General features: G+C 38.9%; 1 protein-coding gene and 1 long non-coding RNA gene across 15 annotated transcripts in view; both read right to left on the reverse strand.

Annotated features, from left to right (window-relative positions):
- PDLIM5 (PDZ and LIM domain 5) overlaps positions 1–10365 on the reverse strand; it is a 224962-nt gene extending 214597 nt beyond the window's left edge. For 8 of the 14 annotated variants that reach the window (XM_040478180.1, XM_040478245.1, XM_040478244.1 and 5 more), the window contains exons 1-2: positions 10262–10365; positions 6956–7093 (exon numbers count right to left, since the gene is read on the reverse strand). In XM_040478180.1, the coding sequence (XP_040334114.1) occupies positions 6956–7051 (96 nt within the window). In that variant the 5' untranslated portion in view covers positions 7052–7093; positions 10262–10365. Of the gene's footprint in view, positions 1–6955; positions 7094–10121; positions 10143–10261 lie in introns of those variants that run through there. The other 6 variants (XM_040478257.1, XM_040478251.1, XM_040478222.1 and 3 more) reach the window with 3 other exon arrangements.
- LOC121032324 (uncharacterized) lies at positions 1691–4004 on the reverse strand. Its single transcript, XR_005791231.1, has 3 exons — positions 3840–4004; positions 2383–2454; positions 1691–1887 (listed from the first exon to the last, which is right to left on the reverse strand). It is a non-coding gene; the product is annotated as an uncharacterized LOC121032324 (long non-coding RNA).
- Positions 10366–12358: the final 1993 nt, after the last annotated feature.

Raw genomic sequence — 12358 nt, forward strand, 5'->3', positions numbered from 1 at the left:
ATCATGGACATGGGCTGTAACTATCTAGTCCTGCTGGGAGTACTAAACGCCAAAGAGGTTGATAGACTTTGTTCCATTAATCATCACATAAAATGGGCAACATCAACAGCTGTCAAAGAAATGCTTACTTACACAAGGGTAGATAACACCACTCACGTAAAACAAGAAAAAAATGAGGGGGGGAAAGATAGTGAAGTGAACATATGGTTTCATTAATATTATAAAAAATTCTTCCAAAACTAACTTTTCCTTTAATGTTTATTTATTTTTGAGAGAGGGAGACAGTGAGTTGGGGGGAGGGGCAAAGAGAGACTCAAACAGGATCCGAAGCTGGCTCCCAGCTGAGAGCAGAGAAACCAATGCAGGGCTCTCAAACTCAAAGAACTGTGAGACATGACCTGAGCTGAATTCAGATGCTTAACTGAGTCACCCAGGAGCCTTCCAAACCGAACTTTAAACACTCATTCAATACTGTCCGCTTTGTATATTCATAAATAGTTTATTACCAAAAAAAAAAAAAAGAAAAATCTTCATTAAAACAGAGTACCTGTGCTAGAAAAGTTACTTTCCCACTTTTGTAATTTAACAACCAAACCTGCATTCCCAACAGGGCTACTGAGTGGCTGTGCACATAGAATACCTAAGTTAAGAGTCACCAAGGTCACTACATTAACTGCTTCAATTTTTTCTCTTTTCATTTCCTTATGTCATTTATTTACAAATGCATACAAAAATTGATATTTCACATGCTAGGGTCTCGTTCTGTCAGGTTTTATATTATATAGTATTATACAGCCAATACTTCTATATCTCAGAAATTTAAATAAAGGCTTAGAGTCTCACCTACTAAAACTGAACGTAATTATCCCTTACAAGACACCAAAGAAACCCCTTTTTTGTCCAGAGCGATGTTTGCTTCTAGATTACCTAACTGATACCAGAGTTTTTCCTCCATGCAGTTGTAACTGGGGGCCACGAGTCTCATGGTATATGAGAATCTGGGTAAGAACTACTGCAGAAAGGATATTTTGGATGAAGACAACCAGTTAACTATGAATTCACACTGCAACCTGACCAACAACTATCATAAAGAAACATTGTTTGCCTTGAAAGTTCTCAAAAATAACTGAAAATAAGTCCACAGTCTTCAATATTCTCAGTTTAAGTAGATATTATATCTGATCGATGAGTAGGTGAACAAGTTATCTACAAATCTCCTTTACTTAGGTTTAGCATTCTTACTTCATCTACTCTCTACAATATTGTTTCCTCCATCAGACACAGATAGCCTACAGACCAGTAAAATTCCTCTTACTTTAACAAAGAACCTTCCAAAATGCCTAACATTCATTAAAACTAAAAAAATCAAGCTCCACTTTTCTAAAACTACTTATTTACAACAAAACATAGTGATAAGATTTTTCATTTCTTTACAAATAATAACCCAGAAAAACATCTTCAGAATTATCTGGAGATTCTTTACCCTTGTCACGACAATGACAGAAAATTACCACACAGAAAAAATAGGTCTCTGTGCCTCACACACAAGGTAATTAATACTTTTAAAGCAGAAGGTGACCATACATGTGAAATATACATTATGCAGTTATACATACTAAATCATTAACTTTCCAACTTGGCATAACGACAGGGTAGTTGGAAGGGAATGTAAAAGAAAATACCCAACAGCTTAAAATTAACAATGGGCCCATTTATTCAAGGTAGGATGGTTCTCCCATTTCAGCCTGAGAGGACTGAAAGTCTCTTTCTGTCCCCCTCTAGGAGGGAAACTCTGCAGCTGGTCTGTCTGGAGAATCACTCAACTATATTCACAGCTTTGCTCAGGGTCAAGCAATGGCCAAGAAAAGTCTTCGTCTTCACTTTGCACTGAAAACCAACACAGAGAAATGTTGACTTTGAGATGTTCAAATTTCATCCTTCAAGGATCATTTCAATTAATATCTCCTGTAGGAAGGTGACCCCACAAATACAAAAGATCCACACCTACTGAAACTGAGAAACACTTATCTGTATCTTTGTAACTATCAATTATCCTTTTGTGAAGGTCTTATGACCATGTCTAGTACTGTACTTATTTCTTTTCTCCCCAACCACTGTAATGCCCAACACTTTGCATCTTCTTAAAAGGCTTCCAGGAACTGCTGAATGGATGAATTCTTAGCAAAATATTTCACAGCTTTTTTTTCTGTTCTGTCTTATACTCCCAAGCAGAGGTCCACACTCCAGAAAATAGTAAATTTCTTCTGCTTTTCAAATCCAACTAAAATCGTATCTGAGCTGGTAACAACTAATCTTCCCCTAACTCTTGAGAATCAAAATCATTATTATTATCTGTATTAAATTATCTGACCTCGTTCTTACCTGCTAATGAAACAATGTAGATGTGTTTATGGAGAACTGGGGGATCATCTTCAGGAAATCCAAATACTGACACTTAAGGAAAAAACTCTAACATCATAAATCAGAAAGCAACACACAGCAGAGTACTGCAACTTCAGGATGCCATACTTAAAATATATCATCCTTCCTGTAATTCCATCATGAGGAACATCAATTTGCCAAGATACGGCCTTGAATTGTACAAGAAGTCTCCTATTTCTTCTTATAAAATATACTGGCAAAGACCAATAACCCACACCGCTACAATGAAACCCATCCCCACATTCCGTGGCTTGAAGGCAATTTCATAAATACAGGGTCATAAAAAGTCCTGTAGCCAGCACTCCATTTTAAAAATAGGAAACTGAAGACAATGACATATGATTATACAGTTACAGCAATCTGAAGATCTTTTTAAAAGTCTGCAGGAATTACCAATCTTGTCTTAGAAAACCACCTACTAAAAAAGAATGCATAAATCATACGATATAGATAATGGGAAAATTTGTGTGAAATGTTAAAATTATATAATGTGCACGCTTTAATACACAAAGTCATATTCAGCATATTCATATGCTAGTAACAACAAAATCTCAAAACAGAATGTTGAAGTCCCAGCCAATGGCCTATTTGTCACAAATACATCTGCTGTCACAGAGCCCCAATGTTATAGGGGACCATAAACAGCCTTGTGGAGTTCAACATAGCCAACACCTAACCAGAGGAAAACTGTCTACTTTTGAACTCTAAACATAAACATGCAGGTTCCTAGCTAAGCACATACTTGTGATTTTTTTTTCTTTTCAAATTCTAATAAACTCTAAGTAAAAAATATATACATAACTCCTACATTACCCACAATTATGGGGGATTTGATATTTCAAGTCTCTAACAATTTTTTCTTTTAATTTTATGATATTGTAAAAAGTAACAACTGAAAGAGTACTACGTGCCAGACCTTGCTAAGAATTTCATATATACTATTAAAATAAGAGAATCATTAAATTATATGTTTCAAGGCATGCTTTCAAGTTTTAATTACTTCTTGATACTATTCATTAAACAACCCAGTGACCACAGAAATATATCCCAATAATTTGACATAATTAAAACAGAATACAACCAGAGAACTAAGTAAGATGAGGTATAACATTACTAATCTCACTACAATATAAATTAGTTATTAGGCACACATCTTTATTAGGCAGTACTACTAGCCAAGTTTAAACTGAACCACACAAGGGGTTAAAAATAACTACAATGAAGGCCAACAGCCTAGCAGCACAGTTGAGCCAAAATTCCCTTCCCTCCTCCCCTTCCCTTCCCATCCTCTCCAGTCCAGAATGAATTGCATGCCCCACTGCACAAGGCCCAAAAAGGTCACAGGAGATGGCAGAGACTTTTGTAAGAGAACAGAAATAACTCAGCAGCTTTGTTACCGTGGTCTCTTTTAATCAGTATGTTCAAAATCCTTTAATTAGCACTCTGTCTACACAAGGAAAGCATTTCTTCTGTGCCAGAGGAGGGCACATATGTATGTACACAGTGTTCTGTTGTATCAGCATCACAACATGGAGCTAGGCCTCAAATTGTCTGCCAGGGAACCGAAGCACAGAAAATTCTTTTAAAGGCATGATACTATAAAATATACACATTCCATTTGCATTTCTATTACCAAACAGCAAAGTGATGATTTAGTCTGTTTCATTAGGTGTCAATTTGTTTCTGGACTCTTTTCCCAACAAAAACACATGCATTTGAAACTAAACAGTAACTTTCGTTAGTCTGATATCTATAAAGCAGGATATTCAAATTTAATATAAATAATGTTAACAGAACATAAAAACAAGACGATATTCAAATATCATTCCTGTCCTCAAAGGATATCTTCAATAAGAGAAAAAAAACTTGCTTTGCTCAAACAGGAATAAATAACAAGACACATTTTCATATGGATGCTTTCCATTTAAAATTTCATCCAACCATAAAATCTTAAAACTTAGAGACTGGATTACATATATGTATTTCCTTGTAAACTCTGATAAACTGGAATCAAGACAGAAATTGGTGGTAAATTAAACTGTTTAAAAAAAAAGAAAGTTAACTGTTTAAAAAAATTCACAGCCAAGAAACAAGGAAAACTCCATTAGTAACCTGTATACTCTAGAGAGGTTTTTAAGTGTTGCAAACTTGTTAACTTTTCAACATCAAGTTGTACATATATATATTGTTGGAAGCAATATGTGTGTGTGTGTATATATATATATATATTTATACATATATACATCTATAATTAAAACAATAAATTCCTAAATATTAGAGAAACAATCTGATTAAAGAAACCATCTATTAGGGGCGCCTGGGTGGCTCAGTCGGTTAAGTGCCTGGCTCTAGATTTCAGTTCAGGTCATGATCTCAAGGTTCGTGAGTTCCGGCCCTGTGTCGGGCTCCACACTTAGTGTATGTTGCTTGGCATTCTTTCTCTCCCTCTGTCTCTCTGCCCCTCCTCAGCTCTCTCTCTCTCTCTCTCTCTCTCTCTCAAAGTAAATAAATAAACTTAAAAAAAAAAAGAAGGGATGCCTGGATGGCTCAGTTGGTTAAGCATCCAACTTTGGCTCAGGTCATGATCTCATGGCTCATGAGTTCCAGCTCCATGTCAGGTACTGTGCTGACAGCTCACAGCCTGGGGCCTGCTTCAGATTCTGTGTCTTCCTCACTCCCTGTCCCTCCCCCACTTGTGCTCTGTCTCTCTCTCTCTCAAAAATAAACATGAAAGAAAGAAAGAAAGAAAGAAAGAAAGAAAGAAAGAAAGAAAAAGAAAGAAAGAAAGAAAGAACAATCTATAGATAAAATTTATTACTAGGGAAGTCGCATAGCATAACTGCTTGAAAGCCAGCTCTTCCACACCATCCATGTAAGCTCATAGCACAGTTTTGTACAACGGGAATAATACCACTACCTTGCAGGTTTACATGAGAATTAAATGAGATGATGCACGTAAAGCACCTGGCAAAAATCCAGGTTTGCTAGCAAGGCTGCTGGGGGGGGGGGGGGGGGGGCAGTGGTTCGGGGGAGTAAGTATTTTCATGCATTACACAAAATTGTAAATTGGCACAACAATCAAAATTATATATGTGTGTATATACACACACATATATATGTATATATATAGTTAACCCTTGAATAACATGGGGACTGGGGCACTGATTCCCCCATGCAGTCGAAAATCCATGTAAAACTTGTGACTCCCCCAAAACTTCACTATACTAATAGCCAACTGTTCACTGAAAGCCTTACCAATAACATGAAGTCAATTAACATGTTTTATGTTATGTATACTGTATTCTTACAATACAGTAAACTAAAGAAGAAAATATTACAAAAGTCATAGGGAAGACAAAATATATTTACTAGATGGTATATATATTTATTTTTTCAAAATTCCCATGTAAGTGGACCCACACGGTTCAAATCTGTGTTGTTCAAGGGTCAACTGTGTGTATATGCATATACATAAAAAATTATGTATATATGGTATCCACTATAGCACTGTATATAACAGCAATACTGGAAATCATATAAATGCCTTTCAATAAAGGACTGGTCATATAAATGCTACTTCTCTACAAGAGAATTCTATATAGTTGTTTAAAAAAAAAAAACTAGGGAAAATTCTCCATGGTAAATTAGAAAAAAGACACGTAACAGCATGTATACTATACTATCATATAAGTAAATGGGGAGTGGATATTCATATTTATTTGACTATGAAAAAAAAGCCCTCTGGAATGTTGTAGAAGTAATTAATACCAATAATTATCCACTGGTGATAAAAGTCAAACAGTGCCTGACACACAGTCAGGCCTCAAAAAACATCATCATCATCATCATCATCATCATCATCATCAAAATATATCCTCAAATTGGATACACAGAATATATTCAAACTAAATTCATAATGAAGTAAACAACCAAATCTCAATTATGTACAAGGTGACTATCTAAATAGGAGATCCAAGCCCTTCAATTCCTCTTCAAAGGTAAGTAGCTTTTGGCACTTTTACTGTTGGCTATCATCTTCACCAGAAAGTGAGCTGAGGAAATAACACCAAAAACAGTCATTTTATTCGGTACTGATCAACAGTTTTTAATTAGCTTTTGGAACTAAAAGAGACCATGAAAATCCCATAGTGCAACCTTCTAATATTACATATGAGGAAACGAAGGTCCAGAGAATTCTCCAAATTAGTGACAGTTCAAAGATTTGAAGTCCGCCCCCTAGTTAAATGCTTTCCATTATCCTTATTAATAGATGGAGGAAACTGAAAATAAGCTTAAGTGAAACTGAAAATAAGCTTAAGTGAAATCAATTATCCTTGCTAAATTCCCTCCCCACCGCATCCTTGATTATACATAACTAAGTTTGAGAAGATCAAATCCCGTAAGCAATTGTGATGAGTACAGGTTATCCAGAGAACTCAACAACTCAGCCCTGAGGTTTCCAGGACTAAGCATCGAATGAACATCTGTAATAAAATCTGTGAAGTTTGCTTACATTAGAGATTGTCAGAGGCATGTTGAAATCCTTGCCACCTTGCAGCCGGAAACCCCAAGGAGCTGGGCCAACCAAGGACACACTGTAGTTGCTCATGGCTCTAACAGCTCAAAGTTCAATCCCAGAAAATGAAAGAAACTGTGAAAGAAAATTAGGTGGTTAACAAAAAAGATTATTTGAAGCCCTATTACATATTTAAGTGTACTTAATATAAACTCAACTAAATTATGTTCAGTATTTTGTCTTGGGGGGGATGAGAAGATGTGAAGGATAAGTCTATATTAAGTTCTAAGGAAAGGAATCTATGAGCTAACATACAATTTCCAAACTGATGCCAATTTCCATAGTCTAAAAATTCCGTATCAGGATACACCTCTAGACGTGATCAGTTCTACAAACTGCTATAGTACAATTTGTGGCTTCTTGCATACAAACTTTAACTGAAAGTATTTTACAACACATCATTATATATAGGAGAAAGAACAAGAATTTATTTCAGGTTTAATTCAAAATGATTTTCCGCTTCCCTCTACCTCATACATTCTTTTGCCTGAAGTTGGCAAAAGTCCTTAAATTCTAAGCTACTTTCACATATGAAAAGTACTGGAAATCTGTAGACTCTCATTCATGCCTTCCACACACAACATTCTTTAAAATAAGTTGTTTTTTAATGCACAAAAGTCTTCTCTCCAATCATAAACTGCAACTTGCATTGCCTCTTACAGGCACATAGTGTTTCCCACGCTTAGAGTAATATTTACTTTTCTTTTAGACAGGCAATGATAGGTAATACTCCAGCACAATGATATTTCGGTGAGAAATGTTTTTTGTTTCATACACACTGTATTAGGCAAAGTAGAGAGTGAGCATTAAGCACACAGTGAATAAGACTGACTAAATGAGGGGGAATATAGGTTAATCTTAATGCATGAAAGGGAAGTAGAGCTTCAGAAAAGAAGCAGCACTTCGTGCAGTCTTCTTTGTTTTGCTGTAAGTGTGCTTATAAGGACTCGAATGGTTGTACTTTTATATGATAAAAAAAAGTGTGACCTCGAGTTTGGTATTGGTTGTTATGATGGTCATATGTGGGTGGGAGAAACTGGGAGGAATGGACATTTTCTAAAATGTAATCTAGGAAACCTATTACTTCCCTCTTTAAAAATATTAAAAATGTAACAAATGTAGAATTTAAAATTTTAAAACCACATTTTAAAAAAAAAAAAGCTGTTTAAGACACACTTCCTTGGAAAAATCTGTGCTGTTTGATTTAATCACCACTTTATATTACCTGTCTAAATAATCTTCCATTTTTTTTAACCCATTCAACACTGTGATTAATATTAATATTGGCAGATGTAGGTATTTAAACCATTGGGTATATTAAAAGCAAACAGATTACATCTTCTTATAATGGGAAAATGAGGGAAAACTTTCAAGTTAAGCCCGGTTCTTAAAAAAAAAATCAAACCACTGAAAATCTGCACTGTATCTACCTCATAAATGAAATGACCTTTTCCACTAGCATGGTAGTACACATTCAGCACTGATGCAATAAACGCAGAGCACTAAAAAGACCCAACAGTCATGCCAGAAGTCAAACTGTTAGATACACATGAACAACAAATAGAAAGATAATAAAGCGTCACGCATAGTTGAATCGCTTTCCCGCTATTATAAAAGATTTTCATAGAACTCGTAGAGAAAGACCGTTTTGACACTGGTATATGATACAAATCAGAAGTATGAGAAGCCAACTGGTATTTCAAAGGCAGCCTGCCCCCTCCTTTTTTAATCTTTAACTTGTATCAAGAGAAGAATGGGAAAGTTAGGTACAACTTCCTCTGGCCCCATTGTTCCCTACAAGAAAATGTACGTACATACAACGTATGTATGTTATGTATCAAACTATGTGCACGCAACTTCCCTTTACTTGGCAGTTCCCTTCCTGACTTCTCCCATTTATTAAAATTTCTAGCACTGGCCCCACTATACAACTAGTGTCATTTGATTTCTGGTATTCTGTTAGCTTCATTTGCCTTAACCGTTCTGATCCCTAAGCAATGGTAGTATTATTATTGGCCTTTTCCAAGGTCTCCTGCATCTGGTTACTAGTGCCCAAACTCTTACTAAAATACTAAGCAGGCAACAAATAATGAGCAGTCTATTCTGCTTTCAAACACGATGAAAATGTTGGAACTTCTGTATAGTTTCGGATTTTCTTTTAGGGAAAGTCTAAACAATACCCTCGCCCTAGTACTTGGGAAGGAAGCTTCGTATTTCCCACACTTCTATCCCGGCTTCTCCGGTAAGTGGGAAGGAGGAAAGGAGAATTCAGAATGACAAGAAAGGTCTGAAATTAAAGAACAGTATATCCTGAGATTCTCTTTTTCCCCAAATCGAGACGTAAGGGGGGTAGAGCCTGCGAACTAAAGCCACAGGCACTGGCCGAAAGCAGACAAGACAGTTTTCCAGCAGAGGTTCACGCCTAGTCCTGTTTGCCAAATAAGGCTCCCGAGCGGGCTATTTCCGTGGTAGGCAGGTCCGACGTCCTCACGGTCAGGAAGGCGGACTCGGGATAGGATCTGGCGATCACACCCTAGACCTGCCCTGCCCGACGCAGCCACGAATATTCTCCTGGCTCTGCCCTGTCCAAACGCCCTTCCTTTTTCCACTTATTGTCAAATGCACTGAAGTCACAGTCTTACGAAAGCCCCACAAGTATTGATAAATCTGGCGATTATGATAGATTAAAAAAAAAAAAAAACAGCTTTATTTCTGGTCGCGCGGATGTTTCCCCAACAGGTTACACAACTGTAAATATCCGCGGGGGGAAATAAACACTTCTCAGTAGCGCGAAAGCAAACCAAAAATAACACGCTTTTCCCGCGTAGTGCAGCTCCCTACACCCCAAAGAGGTGCACGCAGGGCTGTATCCACACGGCGAGGTAGGTGCCCGGTGACTCCCGGCAAGCTGCCTGGCCGGCGGGTCGCTGCAGGGGTGCCCGGGAGCCCTACGTCCCCGCCTCCGCTGCGCTCGCCCCGGCCGGCCCCGGCTCCGGGAACTTGCAGGGCTCGTCCTCTGGCGTCGCGCCCACTCCCGCGCCGCCCTTTCCCCAGCGCTCCTCTTCCCACGCGGCTCTCTCAACTCCGCCGCCCCAGAAAGCACCTGAGGAGCAGAATCGGGCAGGGCGCGCCCCCTCCTCCTCAGCTGGGCTTCCCTCCACGCACAGGGCGCAGAACCAGCGCCTCTCCCAGCCCGCACCGCGGGATATCACAGCCGCACATCCCCGCCCAGCAGCCGCTCACCTCGAGTCCGGCGTGGCACTGCCTCCGCTTCAGACGAGCGCTGACAAGTGACTCCGGGTGCGTGCGCCGTCCCCACCGCCTGCGGGAACTTCCGCCTCCTCGCGCTCCCGGCCCCGCCCCCAGGCTGGGACACGCCCCCGGACGGGCCGGGCAGCCCAGCGCGGGCGGAGTGGTGTGCGAAAGAGTCAGGCGTGCGGGCTTGCAGAGGCGAGCTGAAGCCAGCGCAGGGAGACAATTGAGTTACCGAGTTTCGGTGGGAGTAGTCAGGGGATTTCGAGCAGTACCTGGCAAAGGTATGCTCCGCGTGTCTGTTTTGTAATGCGATGTATTGCTCTCTCCAGAAACTTTGAATTGGCAAGCAGTTGTTCTGGCTAAAAATAGAAGGGAGCTTTGGATAAATCCCTAGCTATGCAAGTTCAGCGGCTACTGCCTGATTTTTTGAGAGAGCTTTATGTGCCCTAAGAAGTGCAGCCCCTGAAGTTTGCATGTCAGGAAGGTAAAAATTGGTAATCCTGATATGTAGAAGTTAAATTCCGTGATCGTACCAGAAGAGACATTGATAGAAAGAAACGGCCAAAAGCGTTTCAACCACTCTATCCTCATTATTTCCTGTGTCCAAATCAATAGCCCACTTGGCAGTTTCAGTAAAGTTGCTGGATTTAGACCACCACGGAATTTATTAATAAGCAAACGTAAATAATGTTCAGTGAACATATGGAAAGTAACATGTTGACTGTTTAAAACTGTGAATGGGTTATAAGAAATGAAAAGGACAATTTTTAACCAAGGGAGATGTAAAGCAAGAATGAACTTCATAAGGTCCATGAATCCCCTAGAAGTACAGCCTTCTAGAGGAGAAAGGCGAATGCTCTTCTGATCAAAACCGTGGGCTCTGATCAAACCCACTTAACCATGTGGGCTATTGAACATTCGAAAAATGGCTGCTGGGACTAGGGCACTGAATTTTTTGTGTTACATAACTTTAATTGACATTTAAAAACTGAAGCAGGGTAGCATTTCTGTGAAACACAACTTTATTGTTTGGGTGGGAATACATTTCACTTCACCATTGAAAATGTAGTACCCAGTGGGGCGTCTGGTTGGCTCAGTGGGTTAAGCATCCAGCTCTTGATTTTGGCTCAGGTCATGATCTCATGTTTGGTGGGATAGAACCCCCATCTGGCTCTGGCCTCTGCTTAGGATTCTCTATCTCCCTCCCACTCTCTCTCTCTCTCTCTCTCTCAAAATAAATAAACTTAAAAAAAAAAGAAAATTTAGCACCCAAATTGAGATATGATAGAAGTAAAAAAAAAAAAAAAAAGCATACTGGATTTCAGTCTTAGTATGAAAATTTTAATGCAAAATACCTCATTAATAATTTTATGTTGATAACATGTTGGAATAATAAGGTTTTTATACTTGATTGAATAAAATATATTATTAAAATTTTACCTGTTTTTTTTTTTTTGAGTGGAGACTAAGATATTTTACGGGCGCCTGGATGGCTCAGTCGGTTAAGCGGCCGACTTCGGCTCAGGTCATGATCTCGCGGTCCGTGAGTTCAAGCCCCGCGTCAGGCTCTGGGCTGACAGCTCAGAGCCCGGAGCCTGTTTCAGACTCTGTGTCTCCCTCTCTCTGACCCTCCCCCGTTCATGCTCTGTCTCTCCCTGTCTCAAAAATAAATAAACGTTAAAAAAAATTTTTTTAAATTACCTGTGTGATTAGCACTATATTTCACTGGGTGGTGCTGCTCCAAAGCATTCATCACATTCTCCAAAAGGTTATGTTGGGAGGAAAAGTTTCCTAGTGTGAAAGCTGATTTATGGAGTACTTTAATATATGTTATCATGTTTGATACCTCACCTCAAAAATAAATAAATAATAATAGTGCCTTTTACAAATACATACCATGTGCCAGACAGTATGGCAATCCTGACCATAACTTTACAAAACGAATGCCATCCCCACTTCCAGTTAAGAAAATTGAGATTGCAAGACATTAGTTTGTGACAGTGCCACAGGGCAATGGCTAGAGTTACCCTGTAAGGGATGCATCTCTACTCCTCTTAATGTTTGCTGCTGATAGATACAGTTCAA

The sequence above is a fragment of the Herpailurus yagouaroundi genome, unplaced genomic scaffold (assembly GCF_014898765.1).
Source record: "Herpailurus yagouaroundi ecotype Mexico unplaced genomic scaffold, PumYag 28, whole genome shotgun sequence".
Lineage (NCBI taxonomy): Eukaryota > Metazoa > Chordata > Mammalia > Carnivora > Felidae > Herpailurus > Herpailurus yagouaroundi.